The following is a 24,052-nucleotide window of genomic DNA, read 5'->3' on the forward strand; positions in this document are numbered from 1 at the left end:
ACATATTTTAAGAAATTTCAGCAAATGTGAACCATTTCAGGGAACAAGATTTAAGCAAATAATTTTTCATTTTTACTTAGGGGTATATATATACGTAGATATAGTTATCTTACAACTGTTTTGCTAAGAAACTTAAGTGCTTTTATCCACTGAGCACTCTAATTTTGCAGTGGTGCTACGCTGCTGGTGGGAAAGTGGCTTCCACGATATTAGTTGAAAATGCCACCCTAATGTGATCAAAAAAGGAGTCTTGAAAAATCTTGGTTAAAGAGTCCTAGAGAAACTAGATGCTTTCTTTTGGTATTGATGATTCTGTATGTCAAGAGTTTCCAAGCTTGCCAAAGATATTTTTAGAAAAGCTAGGAAATATGCTTTACCACATATTATGCTATACATTATGATACCATTTTTCAGTTGTATCATCATATATTGTATTTACCGCATTCCCCATGAGAATTTTGGTGCATGAAATACAACTGTGTCACAAAAGAAGATCTTTTCTCTAGAACACACATCTCATTTGTCACAGAGGTTGAATGGTAGAAAAAGCACAGGGCAGGAGGGTAGAGGAAGAGAAAAATAAAAGTGAATTAATTTGACTCCTTTGAGTGCCACAGATCTCTAACATGATGCTTCGCTTACCCTAAACCGATTCACATGCAGTTCTTAACTGTGTATTCCTCCTTTTCTGGGAGACTACCTTGATATCTTTAAGTCTGATCTGTTGAAGTGTTGAGCATTCACATCTACATCTGAAATCCACTGGACCTAACTCTGAGGTTATAAAGTACTTGGTACTGCTAACTCCAGTAAAAGCTTCCCTAAAAAAATGTGCATGATGTAGCTACCTCCCCTCATATGAGTGTGGTAAACTAATTAATTAATGTTTCTGGAGCATACACATACCACTGATAAATGCTGCAAAACAGCTCTTAAGAAAATCACAGATATGTTCTTCAGAGCAGAAATCTTAATTACATGTTGTAAACAAGGTAGGAAGCTGCATATTGAACAGTAACAAAGCCAAAAATCATTATGATTGTTCAACGATTCTGTGTACCAAAGATACAAAATGGGACAGTTCTTTAGCATGCTGGGCAAGCACACAAATGGGATGGGGTACCACTGCACAGTCAAAACTATGGAAGTTTTTTCAAATACCTCTGACTTTGTATTAAAAATAATTTTAAAATCGCTAGCAAACAAATAGCTGGCCAAACTTTAAAAGGTTTTTGTTCTCTTTTCCCTTTCTCACCAAGAATGGGTTCTTTACAAAATGTAATTAAAAACTAAATGTGGGACATGTTCACTAACTGTAGATAAACACTCCCTCCAACACTACTGGGAAAAAGGTTCACAAAAGGATTGTTCAAAGCACTATGGCTTATTTCTTGCCAGCTTTTTTTCTTTGATTGCACAAAAGCATTTTACACATTTAACACATACACATGCTGATGTTTATTTCTTTATTGCTATTCATTTTTTTATCTTCTGGAAATGGGAAATATTTTATTTTGCACATGCTTGCATGACTTTTGGCATGCTTTTTCAAAGGTACACAATTCCGTGTCTATTAGCAAGTATAAACCAAGGTCACAGAGTTCTCACATTTCATTTGCTCTCGCTCTCCAGCAGTTTCCTCTACCAACTGGTAAAGCAAGATCTTGACCTTTGACCTCATTAATAGTGTGGAGTAGGAAACCTCATTGCGCACTTGTGAGCAGGCTAGATAAGTGACTTCAGAAAATAAGCCTTAGACAAGTTGAAGGGCAGGTTAAATGGAACTTAATTGATGAGACAGTGCAGGAGACAAATTTAGTCCACACAGTACTGTGCAAAGACAAGCTGAGCTTGCTGTGACAGTATTAGCTCCAGAACTAGAGGCATCATGGGGCATGGCACTGTGTTGAGCCAATATGCCGAAAAGAAGCAGAACACCAGTGCAGCTAGTTTGCTCTTCACCCCGAAACCAATGTTTCTGCTCAGCAATTGGCTCTGCTGTCTGAACACTTGTCCACCCTAGCTCAGGCGCCTGTGAACTATGTTCCATAGTGTTCATGTTCAGCAAGAGCAGAGCAAAATACCTGTAAAGTGCATCATGCTTACTTTTGTTTGTTTGCTGTTATCAGCAAATGGGAACACTAGCAAAGCCACAAATGAAAGCTGCAACAAGAGAAAAACAGATCTAAGTCGGATTAACTGTTTATAGAACCATTTAGACCCTTAAGATCATTGAGTGCAACTGCTTCTTCCCTCAGTGACTTTTAAAGACTAACGACTTCAGTAGTCACTTCCCTGTAAATATTCCACTGCTTCTCCCAGTGAGGAACCCCTCTGACTCTGACTGTTAGAAACCAAGCAGATTATTAGAATTTACATGATGGCAAGAATTAGAGGAGAAAATGCCTCCCTTATAAGGCCACTCTAATTTCAAAGCAAACCAGGAAGGTGTTCTGCAGGCATAATGCTTTGGAGTAAAACTTGCATTTGCTGCAATGCAATTCTGAGGAAATATTTCAGCTCATTTCTGTCCTTTCTATGGATCCATGTGGTGAGCATAACATTTCATTCACGTCTAAAAATTTAGCATGTTAGGGGGCACAGTAGGTAATCACTGAACCTCCCAGTATGACATTCTGTTGAAGACAGCTAAGGTGATCTTTGAATGCATAAAGAAGAGAATATCAAGCAGTTATGGGATACTAGCATTATGTTTCTCTTGGAAACAGTGAACAGTCACTGAAGTAATCAATCCAAATCAGACATTCCTACTTCAAAATGAAAAATACAAATTGCAAAGGATTTACAAAAGCACAAGAAGAACATTTGAGAGTGGAAAAGGAGGAAAGACTATGCTAGATATGTAAATACTTTCCTGAAAAACAGATAAATTATTTGTCACAGTCTGCATACAATCTCTAGATACTGATACTAGACTATGCTTTCATAAAGAAAAAAAAATTATGATAAAAGCCAACAGAAGTTAAACCAAGACAAATTCAAACTGGAATTAAAATACGTAGTTTTGATAATGAGTAACTTTGTAACACCTTTGCATGAATGATATAGATTCCCCTCACAACTTGAACCTTACCTCAAGAATGGTTAATGTTTTTGTAAGCAGTTTGTATCTCAAATAAAAGGTATAGGTTTGATGCATGAATTTTTAGCTGAGGATTTTAGGCAGAGAATGAAATTATCTCTTCTGGTCTTTAAAATCAGTGGTGCATTCAAGTTCACAAGGTGATTCTGCAGTGGAATCAGGAGCAGAGATAGACCTGAAATTCAAATTCCTTATCTACCAAAAGGTAGAATGGAAAGATCCTCACTTCTAGCATAATCTCACTGCTGCCATTGTCTGAATTATGTAAGAATTACTCTTTTTCAAATCCAGTTTACGTCAAATTTAACACCCATTGATTGTTACCTTGTGCAAATAGAACTTTCATTCTGGTATAGCTCTGCCATGCCAAAAAAGAATGAAATTTACACTTCCTGGCTTAAGTCAGATTTCCATTAGCTGCTCTACTAACAAAGAGGATCAGCTTTGCATAACAGTGAGCTCAGTGGCAGCCGTTGACAGTAGTGTACTAAATGGAATGAGAGCTTGTGATCCTATATTGTCAGCATAAAAGCTCTTGATTATTCATTTTCATTGGGATTTTTAGTACTTTTCCTTTTAGACTTCTTGGGATAGAATTCTCCACCACTTTGCAAACTAGATTCAGCTGCACTTGTATGAGCCAAATGTAGAATGTTGCTTGGTCTAAATAAAAGTGTTACACATTGGCAGGGCAACATTGTATAAGGAAAAAGGCAATGAAGAATGAGGCTAATTTTTTTTCTTCTCCTTAGAGCACTTTTTCCATTATAACTCAAGGTGATTTTTTAGAAAGAAGCATCAGAGGCTGAACCTTACAAACTTCTCCATTATGCTGGGCCAGTGGTCCACAAAACCATTTCAGATAGTCACCTCTCAGATGAAATTCCAGGTTAGATCATTTGCCAAAAAGACTATTCCCAATACAACTGTCTATTCACCTATGAACTAGCCTGGATCATCAGTGTCTCTCAGTCAATTTATGAAAGGTGTTGGTCTATTTCAAACCCTAGAGGGGTGAAATGAGACCAAAAAAACCCCAACCAACCAAACAAAAAAAACCCCCTAAATAAGCCAGTCCCCTTAAACAATGGGGAAAGCAATAAAAGATTAACATTCTTGATCTTCAGCTGAGAAGTCAGTTCCTCCTGAAGAGAAAAAGGCTCCACAGGCTCAGAACTTTTTTCACGAAACTTCCTACCTTCTGGATTAGCTATTTTGGTTCAGTTTATCTTAGCAACAAACGTAACCTTACTCTTACTGGTGTAAAAGCTACACTGGACATGGGGACAATGGGAAAAAAATGCATTGCCGGTTAGACTACTTAGATCTACAAAACTTCTTAAGCATAGTTAAATCCATGATAATATTTCTGTTGGGAATTAAGCTCATAGCATACCCTGCTTGTTATTGAAATTAGAAAGGGTTGACTTTGGAAGGGTTCAAGTAGGTAACCTGTAGGTAGGGTTAGCAGTCCCTGGCCCAGCCGTTTACCCAGGGTTCTTCAGATGCTTAAAAGTAAATTAAAAAAAATCACACACTACCAGTTACTGTGCAAGTCACCTTCTGTTTTGTTCTTTTTGTTTTCCTTCCCTTCCTTTCTCCAGTATCAGAGTGATTTAAATGTAAATCTAGAAACTAAACCGTACACTGAATAGCTGTTATATGGTTATTGCCTCCGGGTTCCTTAGCTCAGACACAGCCCATCCGTTTGTTACAGGCTGCTGAGGACACAACAGTTAGTTCTGGTGTTTGCTATGCTCCTGTGCAAACTGTTAAGGGTTTAACACCCAGGTTTCCACTGGAGCAGAGGCAGCTAAATTTCTCCCAGTCCAGATGAACTGAGTTAAGACTGTAAGAATATAAGAATTGTATAATCTCATACAGTAATGTTGTATAAGAACCAGGATGCTGTCCGACTAAGGCAAAGAGCAGATGGCTCAGGAACAGGTCAGGAGTCAGACAACATCACAGTCTTACATCTGTAGTGCACCCTCCTTTCTTCCAGCAATCTACAGCTCTGATCTACTACATTGACTAGGTTTTCAGTCCCCCAGAAAATGTCCTCTTACAGCTTACAGGCTCACATGTGCCCTGAGCTCACGAAACAAAGAGTTTTGTTAGCCTACAGTTGAGGCCTCTACATGATTTACAGAGTCCGTAAAGAATCATGCATCACAGTGTGGCAATCCTTCACGAAATCATTCTTCCCTTTTCCCAAAAGACTAGTAAGGCTGAAGGTCAAATTTTCGCAGGTCCAGTGTTCTTGAGGGCTATCAGAAGACCACATGGAACCTTCCCTTCCAGTTTTATCACCTGACAGGGGCTGATGACTTGGGTTTTTTGTTCATAGAAGTGCTAGAGAAAATGTCAGCCACCCTGCACTGTACAGACCTTTGCCTGATCATTGGTATTGATGTTCACTCCAAATAGGTTGGGACTCTGGCCAAAGTATTCTCTGGTCTAAAACTACTGACCTCACTGGCTTACTTCAGAGAATACATTTGTACCTTCTATACTTATGCCAAGTGGCACGTATTGAACTTTGCTAGGAAGGTGAATTAAAGTGGTATTTTCTCACTGTGGAATCCAGAGAAATAAAGAAAATCTCAGTAATCCTTTACATTTTTAAAAGAGATCTTTCAACTCATCTGTGTCTTCTGGTCCTGCTTATCTACAGGAGTGGTTTAACACTGAATGGAAGAGTGCCGCATTGTGTGGCCATGTGTGCATGCATGCATGTGTGTGTGCAGAGCGTGCAGGGCTGATGGACAGTGGAGACCAAGCTGAGAGTGTGTTACAGTGTCAGGGCTAACAGGAAATATTATAGTGAGGAACAGCACACTGGTCCCACACACCCAGCGCACTGTGAAAGGAGAGAGAGGATTCTGAAGATGCCAGGTAAATATCTTTTATCAGTCATCAAACAATCATGTCGTGGTTTTGCCTGTGGATCCCATTGTTAAATCCTTCAACACTGCAGAAAAGCGCTTGGCCTCAGAGGGCTGAGTAGAGCCCTCTAGCATGGGTTCTAAGCCAGCTTTTTGTGGACTGTGTTGGGGACTAGAAAAGGGAACATGAGGTTTCCTCTTTTCTTTGTAGGATCTGTACATGCCTGATTGTCTCTAGGCACAATTAGGCCATATCCTTTCCTTCTGCGCTGCAACTATTTTTCTGTGATATCTGGCACAGCACATACTACAGTTGCATCTTTCCCACCTATCTCAGTTGCTGTGCTTAAAGCTGGTGGAAATTGCATTCTAACCATGAAATGTTGATCAAAAGTGAGAACTTAAAGTCAATTATTATTATGCTTTAAAGGAATAAAATTATGCAATAGCACTGAAACAGGAAAACCAGCTATTATACTTTGGGGTAGGAGGGGATGACACACCCTAAAAATATATTGTCTCATCCAAAGATTAAACATTAGGAAGCCCTGGAGAATCTTATTCACTGGACAAATTGCTTGTTTGACTTTAATAGTTTACTACTAGAAGACAGCAACAAGAATAGCCTCTGAATACCTCGCTATCTGTATCATTTAATTACTGTACTCTAGATCAACCTCTCATGTTTCTCAACTGACTTTTGTGCCACGTTGACCCTTTTACAGCCAAAGGAGCCCTCATTAAGATATCTGATCTCTTACTAAAAGTTAACTTTGTCAGGATGAGCTTTAGCACCCTATAGGCATGTCAAACAGTAGTATAACAGCTTGGCATCATTTCCTCTATTAGTACCTTTAAATGTCAATCTCTCCACAGAGGGCATAAAGCATTATGGTCTAGAAATCCACAAGTTTCCTCCCTTAAATATTATTTACAGCAGTTTATAATAATACTTTAAACTGATACATATGTTTCATTCCATATATTCTTAGAATAAAATGTGAATAGAAATTTCTGTATTTGTGATGTAGCTGATAGTTTCCAATAGGAGAATGGACAATACCTTGTCACATGAAGTTGGCCATGTCATGTGTGAACAGTAAAAATTATATTAATACTGTGACTAGATTATAAATATATTAAAATCTGTAAGTCTGCTCAGATGTAAGATCATTACTTTTTCTTTTGAGTACACAGACAAGGGTGAGGCCCCCAAAGTTATCAAGAAGGGAAAAAAAAGTTGCTTTTGAGAAAAGCAAACTATTTTGCCAGACCACTTGTAGCTCACCAAATTACCCAGAATACAAAACAAACCAAATTTCTTTTAGAATTTCCTTTACAAAAGGAAGGAAAGGCTCTGACATAGTATTTTTAGCACCAGTTTGTAAAACAATCAGCATTCTCTCTTTTTTTTTTTAAACTCTAATTTCTCATTTTAAATGCCCCCCCCCTTTTTTTTTTACTATGGGTTCTTTACTAACAGATTATGTGTAAGAATGCAAGGGTGAATGAATAAAGTTACTGCTGAAAAATCCCCACTTTCTCAAGTGTTAAACCTGAAACTGCATGGTTTTAGTTCTTTCAATCTAGCTCTATCCAGAGAAAAATAATTTAATGTGACTTTAAAGCTAGATTTTTCATATAAACACATAAGGAGAATATGAGGGAGTAGGAATGTCTAGACTCCTGAAACTTGGGTCTGACAGCTTGACTGAGTTATTCATGCTGCCTCATTAATGCACCTAACAAATGTAGCTAATTTAGGAGACTAGTTTTCCTAGGTGATGGAGACAGACCTTTCAGATGGTAATCTGAGGATGTTTGCCTTACACTGATTGTGAAGAGGCCAGTGTAACTCCACTGATGATATAGGGAGCCTAGAAGGAGTAACCACCTATGTTAGTTACCTCATACTGGGCAGAGAGAATTCCCCCTACACACTACCATGCTGCAACCTTTACACATAGGAGTAAATGAGTGGAGAGAGTCTTTTAACTCTTAATGTGTTCAGTAGATTCAGTAGCTGCCTTTGGTGGGAAAGAAAAAAAAAAAGGAAGAGTAAGAGGAGTAAGGTGAATGACTGTTTCCTTGAAGTACAAGAGAATGGCAGTCTATTCTGTGCTTCTGAATAAGGCCAGTAGCACACTACTACTTGGGCTTTGTCTTTGGAAGACACTGTTCCACAGTGTGTCAAGCTTCAAACATCCAGTTGAAAACTGCCAGCTAAGTACTTTTCTTCAATGATTTTAGCCAAGGAAATGCATGGACAGTAAGGCAGTTGTTTCAGCCTTTTAACTACCTCTACCCTCAATAAGTGCTAGAATGCAAAAATCTCTTGAACTCAGTTTGTCTGTAACCTTATTAGAAATCCCAGATCATATAAGGTACCTCTGGCGAAGGCCAGTGCTAAAGACATCTGGGTCCTTGAAATATTGGTTTGTGTTAATGCTTTGAGTGGAAAGAGAACAGTGAAAACCAAAACCACTAGACAGTTTACAAAAATTCCAAGAAACAGATGTGGTCTTTTGAACTCAGAAAATACTTCCTATATTTGCCAGTTACAAATTAAGCCTAACCTGAAAACTTTGAAAGTAGAAGGACTTATTATGACTTGCAGGAATTAAGAAGTAGGCTGGGGAAAGAAGAAGAAACAAAAAGTAATGAAATTCCAGGGTAAGTTCAGCAAGAGGAGGGCTACCAGCTGTTTTTTTTATACTGCCTTTCATTAAGAAAGAGTGCTGTGAGGCTGCACCTGAAGAGTCAGATGATGACTACAGCTGAATAGGTTTTACATTCACTGGTTACTCATGCTGCTAACAGTAATTCCCAAACCATAGCAATCAACTCAAGCAATGGATGGCTTTCGTGAACACAAAGGGGAAGATTCTCAAGGACACTTGACTTGCAGTGATGTCTGTGCCTGTAACTCCCCTTGCTTTTGAAAAATGTCCCAAACCATTGAAAAGAAGGTTAAGAATCTCTGTTGGCAATCCCATACTGCTACAATAACACTCCGTATATCAGTGGATTGGACTAAGGCACTGACTTGACTGGAGGCTGAATGAGTTTCAGTGCTCTGCAGTGCAAATCTGGTAAATCAAAGTTCACTGAAGGTAGTACAAGTATTCTAGACTCCACTGAGCTTTAAGACCTGTCAGATGACACAGAGACAAAGGCACTCATGCCTAGACACCTCATGGTCTTACAAATAGCATTTCTTGTGCTCTGGAACTGACAACCTATCACTCAGCTGTGGGTCAATAATAAGTGATCACACAAGACAGAAGCTACAATATATGGTGTAGCACAGTAAACAGAAAAGGAACCAGGAGCTGATTAGCTGGAAAAAAGAAGGAATGAGAAAAATGTCTCTTACCTGGTCAAGATTGTTGTAAAAATCTATACTGGCTGCACACAGGTATCTCCCAAGCAGAGTCGCATGGGTAGTAAAAATTGTGGCAACAGGAAGTTTCTGAGATCGAGACAGTATTAAACCCACTCCTGCCTGCCACTCATGGAAGTGGGCAATTATGTTGGGCTTGTCATCAAACTGACAGGAAAGCTGAAAATAATTAGAAAGAACATACATGAAACATACATTATCCTGCGCATCATCCAGCCCCAGAACCTTCTTTTTTTAATGCCGCCTACTGTGTGCTTGCTTTCTTTCATATGACAAGGCAGTACAGTGTTTTAAGTGGTCACACGTCTTGATTCCCATCAACGCTAATTCTTAGCCCAAGAAGCACACGTGCCTCACTAGTGCCTCAGAACAGTATCCTCCTAGAGTGTTGGGGAGCTCTGGCAAGCACAGTCATTCTTCTTTCTTTTAACTTGCTCTTCTGCTGTTGAAACTCTTGTTTGCATAAGAAAATCATGAGCACCTATGACAGACAGATGATTCTGCAGATTAACAAAGTTTCCTCTTTTCAGGTAGGCTGTGGTAGAGTGACATGTGAAGTCACAGTGCTACCATTAATTCTTTCTGTCTGTCTATATTCCCTGTGCAAGGTAGTACCTAACTGCTGAGATATGGATTGACTGGCTTCAAGGACAGTTAGTGAGTGTGACAACTTGACTACTATAGAAGAGAAAAAGGGAGTTTGAGATCCTACTTGTAAGAGCATCTGGTGACAAATAAGGGAATTGAGAACAGAGGGGGAAGTGACAGTAAAGACACAGCAGATTTCACATAGGGCAGCCCCCCCCATTCTCCCAGAAAAATATAGTCAAATGACCAGTTAAGATTTAAGTTTTAAATACAAATTTGATCTACATCAGGTGTCAACTTCCTTAAAATTAGTTTTCAAACTGGAAAATAGGAACCACATCCCAAAGCTTTTTTTGCCCTGCTGACAAGGCTGAGGTTTGAAAATGTCTAGATTTAAAAACTGTACCTCTTTTAAAAACCAGGCTGTTAACGATCCAAAAATCACAGCATCGTTGGCTTCCCGGTCATGAAAAGGGATCCCTATGTTGCTGACATCCCAAAATTCACCTTTCCACCTATCCAGATTCCAAGCTGCTGATCCTATATCGAACAATAAGACATATGGGCTGCCCTCTATCAACCATCTTCCAAAAAAGACCTATGGGAAAGAGGCGAGGATATAAGAAGAAAATGTTAAAGTGAATGTAAAGGCCAGTTAGCATAACTATTTTCATCCATCAAAGCTTAGGTATTTTACATAAGGAATATGTGATCATAGTCCTACATACCCAGAATTTGTGGTTTTCCTTGCAAAATACAGTGGACTAAAGGCAGGGGTAAAAGGAAACTACAATCTTTGGAACATTTTGTTTTTAAGACTTTCATTTCAGATTTTCATTGCAATGTTAACTTTTTTTCATGAAAAGAAGCTTAGGAAGAATATACTTAGTTGAATAATGAGGTCTTATGTTCTTATTGAAGTATTTATGCCATTTTTGCTCTTATTTCAAAATTATTATTTTGTTTCAGTCAGATTTGTCACCAATCTTTTGCCATTTATGCTAGATTACTGGTGAAAGATTTTGTAGGACAGGTGCTTGGGACCTGTATCTACCATGACGTTTCCTCATTCTGCCCAAGCAGCGCAGTTGATGCCCTTCAGCAGAGTGGAAGGATCAGTCAGAAGGTATAATAATACCTAAACCCACATCAGCCTAAAAATACAGCTTTTCTGCTTTATCTGCATCAGTATAGTTAAACATCTCTAAGACTATTTAGAACTTCACTGATATAACCTACCTGCCCAACCAGGAGAGCAGGCTGAACTGTCATAAGGCAACACAATGCAGCTGGGCCCACACTACAGATTGTACCAGTCTGTGCAGTCAAATTATTTCACATTAATTCTACCATCAAAATGGCTATAGCAGCAGAAACATATTAACTGGGAAGAACAAGGTACTATAGGGAGTCTAGTGCAGTTTATATCCCATGAAGAGGAATCTTTTATGCCACTGTTCAACCTCTTTTCATTCACTAACCCCTGGGACCTCAAGGGTTGAACCCAGCCCTGATACTAGAATGGGCTGAATAGAGGTCAGGTCTTGAAAACAGTGAGATGAAAGCTCTTAGACCTGTTTGCACAAAAAACACAGGTTGTAACAAAAACAGGTGTGTGAAGGAGGGTCAGCTCCTTATGTACTTATTTCAGGCTATCCAGGTTTCTTTTTCAGCAAAATGAGGATAAAAAGCAGGGAGTTTGTGTAAACCCAGACTTCATCTAAATATGGAGTCAGGTTGTGACAAGGAACACACCTGACCCAAGAAGTTTGGAAGCATTCCTAGGTCCCCTCGTTTAAAGGGATCCATTGTGATGCATAAGCAAAATCCAGACATAAATGTTAATAGGATAAGCACAGCTCCTGGAAACTAGAGCGTCATTATTAGAGATCAAAGCTATACTTGACGTACCTGGGACAGATTTGCTGCTATATAGGAATACTCCAGCAGCACAATGCACATGTTAGGCTGGCAGAGTTAGCTGTTTAAATTGAATGTATTGCTGGAACAGCACGAAGTGTATATATAACATTGCAATTAATCTGCCCCACAAGTCTTTAGCTGTTTTCCAAACAAAGGAGTGTTACACAGCTTGCAGAGACATCTCTGTAAGCAACAGAGGCAGCATGGAAAACTTGATCAATCACTTACAAAAATCTGATTAGAAATAAGAAATGGTAGTTAGATTAGACCTCTCAGTTTGAACCTCAGCCTGAACAATGCAAGCATCACATAATGTTAGTGTCCCCAACAGACACTTTCCCAAGCTGTGGCACATACATATCCAACAGTAGACTTCTACATAATATGCAATAGGACATTAGATCCTAAGAACAGCAGAACTGCTGTTACAACAGGAGATAACGTTGCCAGTTCCACAGCTGGTGGCAGTCCAAGAACTTCATGAATTTCTACATTAAAGTGTGTCATGCCCCTCAGCCACAGAACCTTGTAAGAATGCTTCCTTGCTGCTGCATCTCAATGCTTTTCACATCTGTTCAGCACACATTATAAGTAGACAATTTTTCCTCCTGCAGACTACTATGCCTGAGCGACTCAATGCTGAATCAGAGTGAAGGTGAGTTCTAGATCTCCGATGAGGACTTTCAAGAAAGGAGGTCAGATTTAGCATGTGTTATCTTCCACCCATTTTCAGGTAATCAATTGTCCTCAAGGCTGCAGCTGTTTGCAGCATAGTAGCTTGCCCATCAACACAGGAGGTTCTATTCCCTTCAGCAGATCACCTTTGTAGGAAGAAGTTTATTCCTAGTTTATTGTTGGAGAAACAGAGTGACAGAAAGGCTATGGGGTTTGACTGAGATCACACAGAAAACACTGGTTAAAAATTGTGTAGGAAACAGATGAATTCACTCCTTGTGCTGTGGTTTAACCTCTCTTCCTAGGGAACAGACAGCTAGTTGCATTGATCTGAGGAAGCAGATTCTTTGTCAGTTGGGTGCTTTTCTTAAGTCCACCTGTTGTTTGTCCCTTTCTGGCTTTCAACTCAATATAATGCTACGTAAGAAAAATTGTGAACTAATGGAGTGCTCTTCTCTCTCCAGCACATGAATGCCAAACGCAAGGATTCAGTCAAATTAAGGTCATATTATATCTACTAAAATCTCACTGCATTTAGAGACTAGATAAATAAGTCATTAATCCAATTAAGCAGACTTGCAGATAAATGACTGTTAAAACCTGTAATTGGATAAACTGGTTCTTCCTCAAAAATAACCTTTAATGAATTGACTCTGCTGTTCTAACAGTGGATTCTGAGCCTTTCCCATTGTGACATTGACCAGGACTGCTGTGTCAAGTGGAACGGCAAGAGCATTAACCAAAACTCTAATCTCCTCAGAGTCAGCTTTGTTGCCCTGGGAAGCAGTAGCACATCTGATTTACCTGACACCCTTGGCTTTTCATGGTGTCCATTGCCTTCTTAACTGCAGAGTTTGGAGGTTCACATGCTTCCACCTGAGTCTTCACATTGTGCTCAAAATAGGGACCAACCAGAAAATAGTTTTCACCCCATTCATCTGCCGTAGTTCTGGCTTTTGTCTGGATCACAGTGTAAATGCCTCCCACTGCAAAAGAAGATCACAAAGAACAAAAAGTAGAAAGGGGCACAGGCCACAAAGCTCTGGAGTAAGCTCCAACTCACCTGTGGATCAGATACACCTCTAGTTAAATCACTTCACATATTCAGATTTTAAGTGAAACCCAGACTCTATCAAATAAATAGAAGTTCAGTCTCTTAAATGGAATCAGAGCTTCACAGTTCAATTGAGGAGTATGCACTGATAGCAGACTGTGTGTAATTCTTAAATGACAATTTAACGCTTTGCTCACTCCTGGGTGACTACATATGGCTTCCCTGAATTTCTCCTCTAATCGCAAATGGATGTTTTCTATCCTTAACTGTTATTTTTATGTAGTCTATGATTGTTCAAATTTCTTTTAGGTGTTTGAAGTCACACCACAAATGTTCAGCCAATATATTATTTTATTCTTATGTTATTCCCCCCATTTTGGATTGTGAAATCTTTACACTCAGATTGTGGGATTCAAATCCTGGGGCTCATGCTTCCACTCTCCCATGCCTAATCTTGACTATACTACATCCCAAGCACAGCCTTCTGCTTTTTTATTGCAGCAGTTATAATTTTCAATCATATTTTTCGTGATGTGGAAATACATGTGGTGAGAACTGAGCTGGCACTTCCAGCTTGTTTTACACCAATCACTGAGAGAAGTTGGGGGACTGATGGACTTCATTGATTACTGACTATAAAAATGGATTTAAACCAGTATCCTGAAAGCAAAAGGTGTCATGTTCCATTACTATTCTAAAGAGTTGTTAAACTTGTAATGAATGTAGCCTACACTGCCAATATAAATATCTGTAGCACCTTCTACCAAAATATTGTCCATTTTAAAAATAAACGCAATATTAAAATGTATAAGAGAATGCTACAACAACATGTACAGAGGCTAGGTAGCTACTGTACATCAGAGACAAGCTTAGCATAGCTCCAGTGATTTTAAAGAATGGTAAGATAAATGAAGCTCAACAGGTACAAGCAAACAAGAAAAGAAAAAATAGGAAGGGAATTAGTGTTCCTACATAAAAATTTCATCCTCCACTGAATTTGGAAATGTTTGGTAATACTCCAGGCAAGATGACTGTGCTATGCCTTTCAGCAGTGACATCAAAATTACGTAAGGAGTCAGCACTGGAACTTGCCAGTGATTGATAGTAGGAACTCCAGACTTACATTTTTAAAGGTACTAAGGTAGTCAGAGGTGCCAGTGCACTGCATCTAATTGCACATGGCAAGAATCTTGAGAAGTTACCTGATTCTTCTTAAAAATCTGCCACAAATGACCACTATTTACAACAGAGCAGCTGAAGTTGCTCAGCACTTTGGGAGATTAGTTCCCAAGTTAATTAACCTGTATCACCAGACAACTATAGAAAGCCTTCTGCCAAGCCTGGTATCTTGCAGCCCTGAGGAACTGAACAACAAACCTACGTTTTCAATTGTGCTCCTAGGAAAGAAATTGTGCACTTAAAATCCTTTTCTCTACAAATATTCCATCTGTTTTGAATGCTGGAAGGATCCCTAGCCCTACTATTTTTATGTCAAGATGTCTCAGGATTCTAGGTATTCTACAAAGAAAACCAAATGCAGTTCCAATCTACCAGCTTGCTAAGTAGAATTATTACAATAAATTATTACCCTACACAGTAATTCAAGACCTAAGATGACAAGAATCTTACAGGTATATGTTCCTAAATCAAGCTCACTGTTCAAGAGTTTCACATCATATAGACATGGAACTGCAGAAGGAAATTTATGCATTAGACTATTCTTCTCTGCTTCATTAGGACCAGAAAGCTAAGAAACTAACTTACAGTCACCATACTCTTCCATGGCTGCTCTGGACAGGGATTTAGAGAAATCTTAGGTAAGTGACACTATATATTCCCTCCAAGTTCATCAGCTCACAAGCCGAGGGAGACTACCCGAATAGCTTGGATTCAGATAAACATGTAATTTTAATTATACGAGACAAGTCAGAATGTTCAACCCATAAAGTGATACAGTTATGATGACAAGTCTGTTCTTATGGCGTGGTAAATATGAGCATAAGGCACTTCAACATGGATAAATACGGGGCTTGGGAGAAGTCTTAGTCATGCAACTAGTTGGTTTTAATTGGCAGAAATACAGAGCTTACAATAAGGGAAGATTTTTGTGCAAAGCAGCCTGGTGACCCGGGTGAAAGAGAAAATATGTACCTGCAAGCTGTATATGACTAGAGAGCTGCAAAGCTCTTTCCCCACCACCACAAGAGTGGAGATCAGCCTCTTTCATACTTTAAGGCATTCAATATTGGGATCAGCAAGGTAGCTGAGTTTCCACAGCTATTAATTTTAAGAGTAGTAAGAAAGCTGCAGCTCAGGAGCTGAGTAGAGCCCAGACCTTTGTTTTTATAGCCAGCAACCGAGTGTTTCTTTTCACAAGGTTTTCCTTAGGATCATGGTGTGTGTAAAGCGTGCCCTGCCAAAGATGTATGGAAGACCTGTTCAGAGGGAAAGAGAGGAGAGTATGCTGTGCTCTGCCATTGTAATCTGTTGCACGGCAAGGTAAAAAACATTTCAGGTCACTGATTTGCCTGAAATGCAATGAAAAGTACTTAGGATAAAAACAAAAATGTACATTTTATGGACTGTGAAAACTCTTCAGAAGATAGCTGTGATAAAAGCTCTGGGTTACGTGGTCCCAAAATTTGCTTTTGCCTTCTCTGTTACTGTGGAAATATGACTCTCAAAGCATGCTGTGCATAAGCTTTAAGTTACAGGGGAGGGAAACCATGCAAGTGAAACTATGTATGTTGAAAGTGTTGGGCATAACTTAAAAGACATCTTGAGAAGAACAGAGCGATGTCTAGGATAACATACTGGCTTTTGAAATTACACTTCTCCATAGCAAATTCAAGGAACACATTATATATCATTAAGAGATAGCTTATATCTGCTCAGTTACTTTGAATTCCCTGGAAATACCTGTGCCAGTAAGCAATGCATTACATATCCTACTGAGTAAGGGTTTACATATTCACTTGGAGCCTAACAGAATTCTCAAATTACTTGCAACAATTTGGTACCCTCCTTATTCTTCTGTAATATGATGGTTTAAGGTCATATTATAAACAGAAAACCTTTCCAAACAACAGGTATGTACCAAAATCCCATGATGTTGCAAGTTTTTGTACGCAGCCTCTGAAGTTTTGTACTTTGAAACAGGTTTTAAAACAAACAATAAAAGACAAAATGAGAAATAGACGCAGAATCAGGAGAGATCAGATCCAGAGAATTGGTTCAGATTGTCACAAACATGGGAAATTAGCAGTAAAATGTGGATACAGGGCTAGTTTAGTGTTCTGATCTCCACCAAAATGCTTTATTCAATTATTTTAAATTTTAATCCTTTTAAAGTGTCCTTCAGAGAAAAATACTTCTATTATTTCTTTTTAAAACAGGCTTTTAACTTTCCCACCAGAATAAAGGAAATCAAGTTAAAAAGAAATTCAACAACAAATATTTCTCCCCAATTATTTATTTTCCATTCTTCCTCTTTTTCCAGGGAAAAATAAACTGGCATGGAAAGGGGAACTAAAATGTTTGGGAAAGAAGGATTTTGTTCATTTAAAAGAAGTTTGACTTTTTTTAGTGACCTCTTTAAAAAACAGAAGATAAAACCAGAATATTTTCTCAGAAAATATTTTATAAAATTATTTTTAAAAGTTTGAATGTTTTCATATACATTACCACTATCATGAATTTGTCTAAAGGAGTTATCTGCATCACTCCAGCCATTTTCTTCTTTCCTCATTTCAAGTCCTGGTGCATTATTTCTTTTGTATATTTAAAACCCAGCCATTAGAGCCCCCCAGGATAGACATCAGAACCATCTAAATAAATAAAAGGTCTGTGAGTCAAGAACAGTCTCCTGATATCATATCACTACTGAGGACAACATTAGGCAGAAGCAGAGATCTTTGTGCAAGATCTAATACGTAGATGTGCTCTTTCTGCTGCAAGCTGTTATATGGAAAGATGCATTGCCAATGCTTTTTGTCACCTGATTAGGAAGGGTCCACAGCTTCCAGGATTACCTAGGAATTGCACTGACAAAAAGTGTCTTCTGGAGCTGTGATCCTTTGAGCATGGAATTGCCAAAAATTCTCAAAACTGCCAAAGATACCCACCATTCATTTTACTTGCTCTCCCACCCACCCCTCATTAAAAAAGGACAGAGAAGCAGAAACCAAAAAGGAAGGAGAGAGATAAGAAGTGAAGCTATGCAAGTGAGACAGAGATAAGGGGAGATTGTTGCTGATCACCAAGTCCTTCCTCACACACCTTTGCTACACAGAGACAGAGGATCAGGATGCTCCCAGGGCTCTTCAGCTTCTTCGTTATGGCCTGACTGAGCCACTCTGAAGGTACTGTAGCTTTCCTGAGGACCATGGCTGCCATGGAATCCAAGAGAGCAGTGGGACCCCGGGTTCAGGGTTCAAATTGATTTCACTGCCACAGTTATTAGTTACATCAACTATCCTTTTGCCCCTTCCCCTCAGAATGTCTCTCTGATCTATAGAGATGGGATAAAATTGGGCTTGAACTTATCCTTTTCTAATGTTTGGTTGGAATTTTATTTATTTATTGATTGATTGCCTGCTGAGATACCTGGGGACCACTTACAGAATAAAGTTTTAAATTGTGTCAGGTGAAAAAACCCCAGCATCTTCAGAGAGCAGATGTTTTTCCTGTATTTTTTGGCTACATTTGTGGCCAGGACTCATCAGAAGATAGAAGTGAAATTCTGTGAAATTCTGGCATTTCAAACGTATTCTGAAATAATACTGAAACACTGAAATTTATGACAGATGTCCACAATGAAGAAGCTATTTCTGTGTGCATCATCCCCAACGCACAAGATTTCATTTGAGATTGATTTGACATTGATATACCACCCCACTACAGAAATGCAGAGATTTGATGCTGTGCTTATGCCAAGTTTATGCCAGCACATCCCCACTCCCCAAAGTGTGCTAGTTCAGGTGTGTCACAGATTACAGCATTCACCTTCTCGCAAGGAACTTTCATCTCCTCTTAACACAGAGGGGGGAAAATGCTAGTCGTACTGACTTCAGTGGATTCAGTATTTAATTTCCAAGAGTCCAGATTTTCACCGGAGAAACTGTACATAGAGCTCTGCTCCAGCGAGAGCTGAACCAGGGTTTGTTTTTAGCAGAGTCTTCATTCCAATAGGGATGGAAAAACTATTTAGGATTCATCTACCAGTGACTCTTGAGCTAATCTGTTCACAGATGCATGATGATACAAACTGGCTGTTTGCCCAGCATTTTTAAGCATTCTTCTATTTTCTATCTAAAAGCTGTTAGTAGTACAGCAGGAGATACTAATCTACATATTACTGGAATGATTTTAAAGACATCTTTATAGAGCACAGACCAGATCTTGAACATTCTCAGCCCTTCTCATTAATGTATCAGAAAACCCACTAAACTACAGCTAACTGTTATTCTAACTTACAGATTTAGACTTCTCTCCCCTATCCAGATTAAATACTTCAGTTTTCAACGGGCAAACATTTAAAAGAACTTAAAGAGGACGGAGCCATTTTCACTGTGGAAAATGTCCAGGACTGCTGCCATTACTCCTGCAATGGTCTTTGACTGCTCCCTGTTGATAATTTCCATCTGTGGGGCTTCAGACACAAGATCTACATAGCTTGTAGCCACTTGATTTGTGCTCCTATCCTTAAAGTTTTTATTGGTCTTCATGTTATGGAGGAAAGAAAACCAATCTTTTTTCCCAATGTGCAGAGAGATATGACCAGACCTGTATTTACCAGAGCATGGTGGCTGGGAGAGAGGACGAAGGGTGAAAAATGCTGAGCTTCACCATGATTACCACCAGATCACGTGGCACTGCAGTGCACTGGGGCCCTTGCCTGCCTGCTTTTTTCCCCTTCTACCACAGAAACACAGTAGATCCACTTCACGGTATGGGTTCTTGCCCATCAGTGAAGAGCCAAATAAAGGGAGGAAAATCTTGCAAAACAAACTACACTTTTCTCATTTCTTTGGCAGGGGACTTTCAATACAAGATGATTTCAACGTTGTGCTTGGTTTAGGTGGCAAGTTCCTTTTCACATGACTTGGGTGAAGGGGAAGGGAGAGAGACACTGGTGAATGAGCCTTTTTTATTTCTCATTCTCTCCTTCAGCTACTTTATCTTTGCTTGCTCCAGACAGAGAAGAGGCGAAAGAAGAATAACTGAGATGTTGGTGCTTTCCAACACATAAGTCTGAGGTTGTCACTTAGCACAGGCAACAGCCAGGACAGAGAATATAAAAAGGAAGCACAGAAAAGCAGAAAGCTCTGCCTTGTTACAGCATGTCTTAAATGACCTAGACTTAAAAAAAGAATGACACCTTCACTGTACCAGCTGCTGAGAAAGAAGTGATGAGACTCTGGAAATAACGGATACTTGTAGATCTCTAAGCACTGAATTCATGCAACTGACTTGTCCTTCCCTACAGCTGCATCTCATGCCTCAGTACCAGCCAGCACCATCAGGGAAATCTCATTAAATGCTTGCTCCCCATGGGCAGCCTGGAACATGAAGACCCTCTCACACTACATAATCAGATGTGCTCTAATTTGCAGGACCTCTTCATCATCCTCAGATTCTGAAGGAGAATATATTTAAGAGGTTCAGAAAACAGCTCACCAGCTGTAAAGGGCACTGTTTACAGGTGCGGGAATAGATAGCCATCTATGAGCTCTGGTAGCATGTTCCTCACAGGGAAGACGACATTCAGCCTTATTGTCACTGCCACAGAGAAATGGAGGAATCACTAAGAAGCAGCACTGGTCAATGAGGAAATGTACCGATAGCCAAGCACCTAGTGATGAGCACAAAGTTAACACAAAGACTTGAACTCTCTCCTGTAGGCAGCAGCAGCTTTACACCACTTAGCAGCGCAAACCAATTTCACGCTGAACTACTCTGACACACCTTTGCATTGCCAGAAAGGAAGAAAGAAACCTTCACGTTAAGTGCTCAAAATTAGCTTGTCAGGCAATAAGCCCAGCTAATGCTTTTCTTTCCTTCTATGTTAGGAACATATACGGCAACATTAAAACTAAAACAACTAAAACATGTAGCAGTACTAAATCTATGTGGGGTCAGCCTACAATAAATAAACAGTTCTTCCTTCTGCTAAAGGAGGCGGGAAATATACAGTGTAACCTATTATTTCCTAAGCCTATGTATCTTCTGTGATGACTCTCCCTGTATTTTGTTGGCTACTCTCTCTCCTAAGAAACACAGTGCCCTAACATTTTCCAAGAACTGTTTATAAAAGTTAGGTCACCAGGGAACAGTATCCCACCATGTGACTTAGACATTCAGTTGCCTGGAAGATATAGAGAAAAACCTTCAGTATCAAGAAATAACCAGAAAAATGAGCTGAAATAGGCTTGTTAAAGATTTTTTTGCACAGATGTTTCCAGTCAAGGTTGGTTAATGGAAACTTTGCACAGAGATCCAGTTCTAATGAAGAAATTGCCATGGTTAGTTCAGCCAGCCCTGTTTGAATATATAGGTTTGGTAAGTGGTGTAATTAACAGCACCTTATTTTTAAACTAACTGAATAAATATTCACTCTCATAAATATTAATTCTCTCATAAAATGTAAGAATAATAAATTTTAGCTGTGTCAGTTGATTTGGCTTCAGTGAAGTCAACAAGAGCTATATGGATGATTAAATGATTCACTACCTTTTGTACATACACAGCAATACAGATAAATCTAGTTGTGTTTTACTTTTTCTTAAACATATTGTGTGATATCCATAAGCAGTGGGTTCAGATGACTCAGAAAATATATATACCATGGAGTTCAGAGATATTAGCAAGAACACCTGAATTTCCTAGATTTCTGCTGCCATCTGCTTGCCAGTGCCTTACTTACCATGCACACTGCAAAAGCAAATACTGCATGCTCCAATTTCTGACAGTAGCAAATTAACTCAAAAAGCTTGACTGAAGCTGCTGAAAAATAAGCCCACAGGGATCTGAAGTGCAAAAGCTACTCTGCACTGCCTCTGGGTATCGATACACCTCACCACCCTAAAAAGAGCAATGTAAAATTGTACTGCAGTGCAGATTAAATACCGGAAGCTATCACAGAATAGTAATTCCAGTTTCACCATGGGGATAAACCTTAGTACTGTCTGTTCCTCTCACACACATTTCCCCTTTAGAGTTAAAATCTTAACAGATTACAGATCCCCTCTCCTGACTAATCTCTCTATTTATCTGCCAGGACAGTAAGACGCATGAGGTCAATCATTTACTCATACTAACTTTTGTGGCAAAAACAGAGCCTGTTCACCCTTGGTGAGCTACACCTAGCTGAAAGGGGATGATTTGATGGGTGAATTAGAAATGGAGGCAGAAAGATCTTTGCATAACAAGCAGTGTGCACTTTGCCTGACAAGCTGTGTGCAGTGAACAATTTTTCAATCTGGACACATACACAAAGCATGAAGTCCCTGTCTGGTACCACCTGTGGTTGCAAAGACCAGTTCTAAAGGGTTTCAGCTGACATAAAGACTGCTGGTCACTGACATCTGCTTTTTGTTCAGTGGCTTCAATGCAGCTGTGTTTATTTATACCTGTTTCAAATTTGGCCTCTTCCCCACACTGCTCTAGAAGGCTGAGGGAGACTGCTAAACTACTTTGAATCTGATGTCTGTTTTACAGCTCATTTTCATGTGTTACATTCCCAAGTGAATTTGCATGGAAGGTAAAATATAAATATGTACAAAGCAACATCTATATATCCATACATCTGCACACCCAGCATAATACTTAGATGTTTGTTTAAACAACCTGTCCCTGGTGGTGAAACATGTAAAGACACACAGATGTCCTGACTACATGCTCATTCCACAGAAGCACAGGAAGATGCAGCCCACACACAGGATGCACGATTACACACGGGTGCCACATGCACTTCTTCCAATACAACAGCTCTGCAGTTGACTTTTCCACACTCTCTCCTTAATGCCTTTCTTGTCCAAGCCCTTCATGCCTCCCTCCACTCCTGTGGAAAAAGCGATACCAACTCTTTATGAGCATTGTACAAACCTTTGTTGGTAACTTCCCAAGAAACTTCAAAGAGCAACAAATCCTCCACTGGTAGGTCTTCATCCTCCCACTGAGGAAGCCCATTAAGAGAAGTCATGGACAGTGATCTAGCCAGTGGCATTTTCTTCAGCCCTCAAATGCTCACCACACAGGCCACAACAGTTAGCAAATGTCCAGTTAGTGTAGCAGTTCTCTGCAGTTCTGGTTAGAGCCGTCTGCTGGTGTGCTGGGCTCTGAGGAGAAAATTATTCAGATAGCTGGGAGCTAATGGGTTTAAACTGTCTGACCACCAGCATTAAATTGGCTCAGTGAAATCCTCAGGGCTTGAGAAGCAGCTGCTGGTAGAGGTAAGAATTTAAGACTGACCTGAGAAAGGTCTTGACTGTTTTGGGGCCAGGGCTCTTTTTCTTCTCTTAGAGGGAGGTAAAAAAAGGTTCTGAGCTCCTCAGCCACAGCATTCACTATCTACCACCTCAGGGACAACTGAAACTCGACAGTTGTATATTCAGCACTGCCCTGAGCAAATTCCAGCAGGGAGGACACTTTGAGTCCACCACCTGATCTGAGTCCAGCCCCTGAGTCCTCCCCTCAAGATACACCCTCCCATCAACGCACATGGACCTTCTCTATCTGCTGGCCACTTACCAACTGGGTTAGTAGATTCTTTCTACATGATGTCTCTTAGATTACTTGCCAGGTTAATTGCTGTTACCTGTTCTTGTTCATTTCATCAGTCTGTAAGCACTAGTTTACCTCATACCCTATCTCCACAATTGACTCCAGCTGTGTTCCCAGGGCTCTGCACAAGCCCTTGGCTTCATTCTGCTCTCAAGAGCTTTTACAAACAGAGCTACAAAGGCTTTATCCCTACTTTGGCACACAGTTTGGCCCTCCTTGCAGTCCCGGTCCCTGATTTTGCGCCTGGTTTCTTTTTCTATGCCACAGCCCTTTTCTAGCCTCTAGGCCCATGCCCTCTGCCCAGGCAAACTAGTGAGTAGTATGTCATGGAACAGTATGCCCCTGTCTTGCTCCAGCACAGAGCTGGGATGCTGCAAGTGGTGCACACACATCTGCAGAGATGTCAGTCCCTAACTCGCAACCTGAGATCCTCAAAGCTCCACAGAGCAGCTGCCTGCTTGGAAGATGCTTATGTGCTTACACGTCTAGTTGAGAAGCCAATGCTTCTGGGACAGCTGTGTAAATTGAATCCGATTCTGAGCTTAGAGCACAACCTGCCCAAAATCTGCAGTTCAGCAGGGCATCTCTGGCACTGTGGAGAATAACATTGTACCAGCAGGCACGGACTACGTAGT

At 39.9% G+C, this 24,052-nt stretch overlaps 1 protein-coding gene across 1 annotated transcript in view; it reads right to left on the reverse strand.

Moving 5' to 3' along the window:
- The window catches only part of GYS2 (glycogen synthase 2), a 47,731-nt gene extending 24,482 nt beyond the window's left edge, over positions 1 to 23,249 (reverse strand). The window contains exons 1-4 of the mRNA XM_052788794.1: positions 22,740 to 23,249; positions 13,385 to 13,566; positions 10,389 to 10,580; positions 9,368 to 9,553 (exon numbers count right to left, since the gene is read on the reverse strand). Of these exons, the coding sequence (XP_052644754.1) occupies positions 9,368 to 9,553; positions 10,389 to 10,580; positions 13,385 to 13,566; positions 22,740 to 22,860 (681 nt within the window). The 5' untranslated portion in view covers positions 22,861 to 23,249. The remainder of the gene's footprint in view (positions 1 to 9,367; positions 9,554 to 10,388; positions 10,581 to 13,384; positions 13,567 to 22,739) is intronic.
- Positions 23,250 to 24,052: the final 803 nt, after the last annotated feature.

This window comes from Harpia harpyja, chromosome 6, assembly GCF_026419915.1.
Source record: "Harpia harpyja isolate bHarHar1 chromosome 6, bHarHar1 primary haplotype, whole genome shotgun sequence".
In the NCBI taxonomy this organism is placed as follows: Eukaryota; Metazoa; Chordata; class Aves; order Accipitriformes; family Accipitridae; genus Harpia; species Harpia harpyja.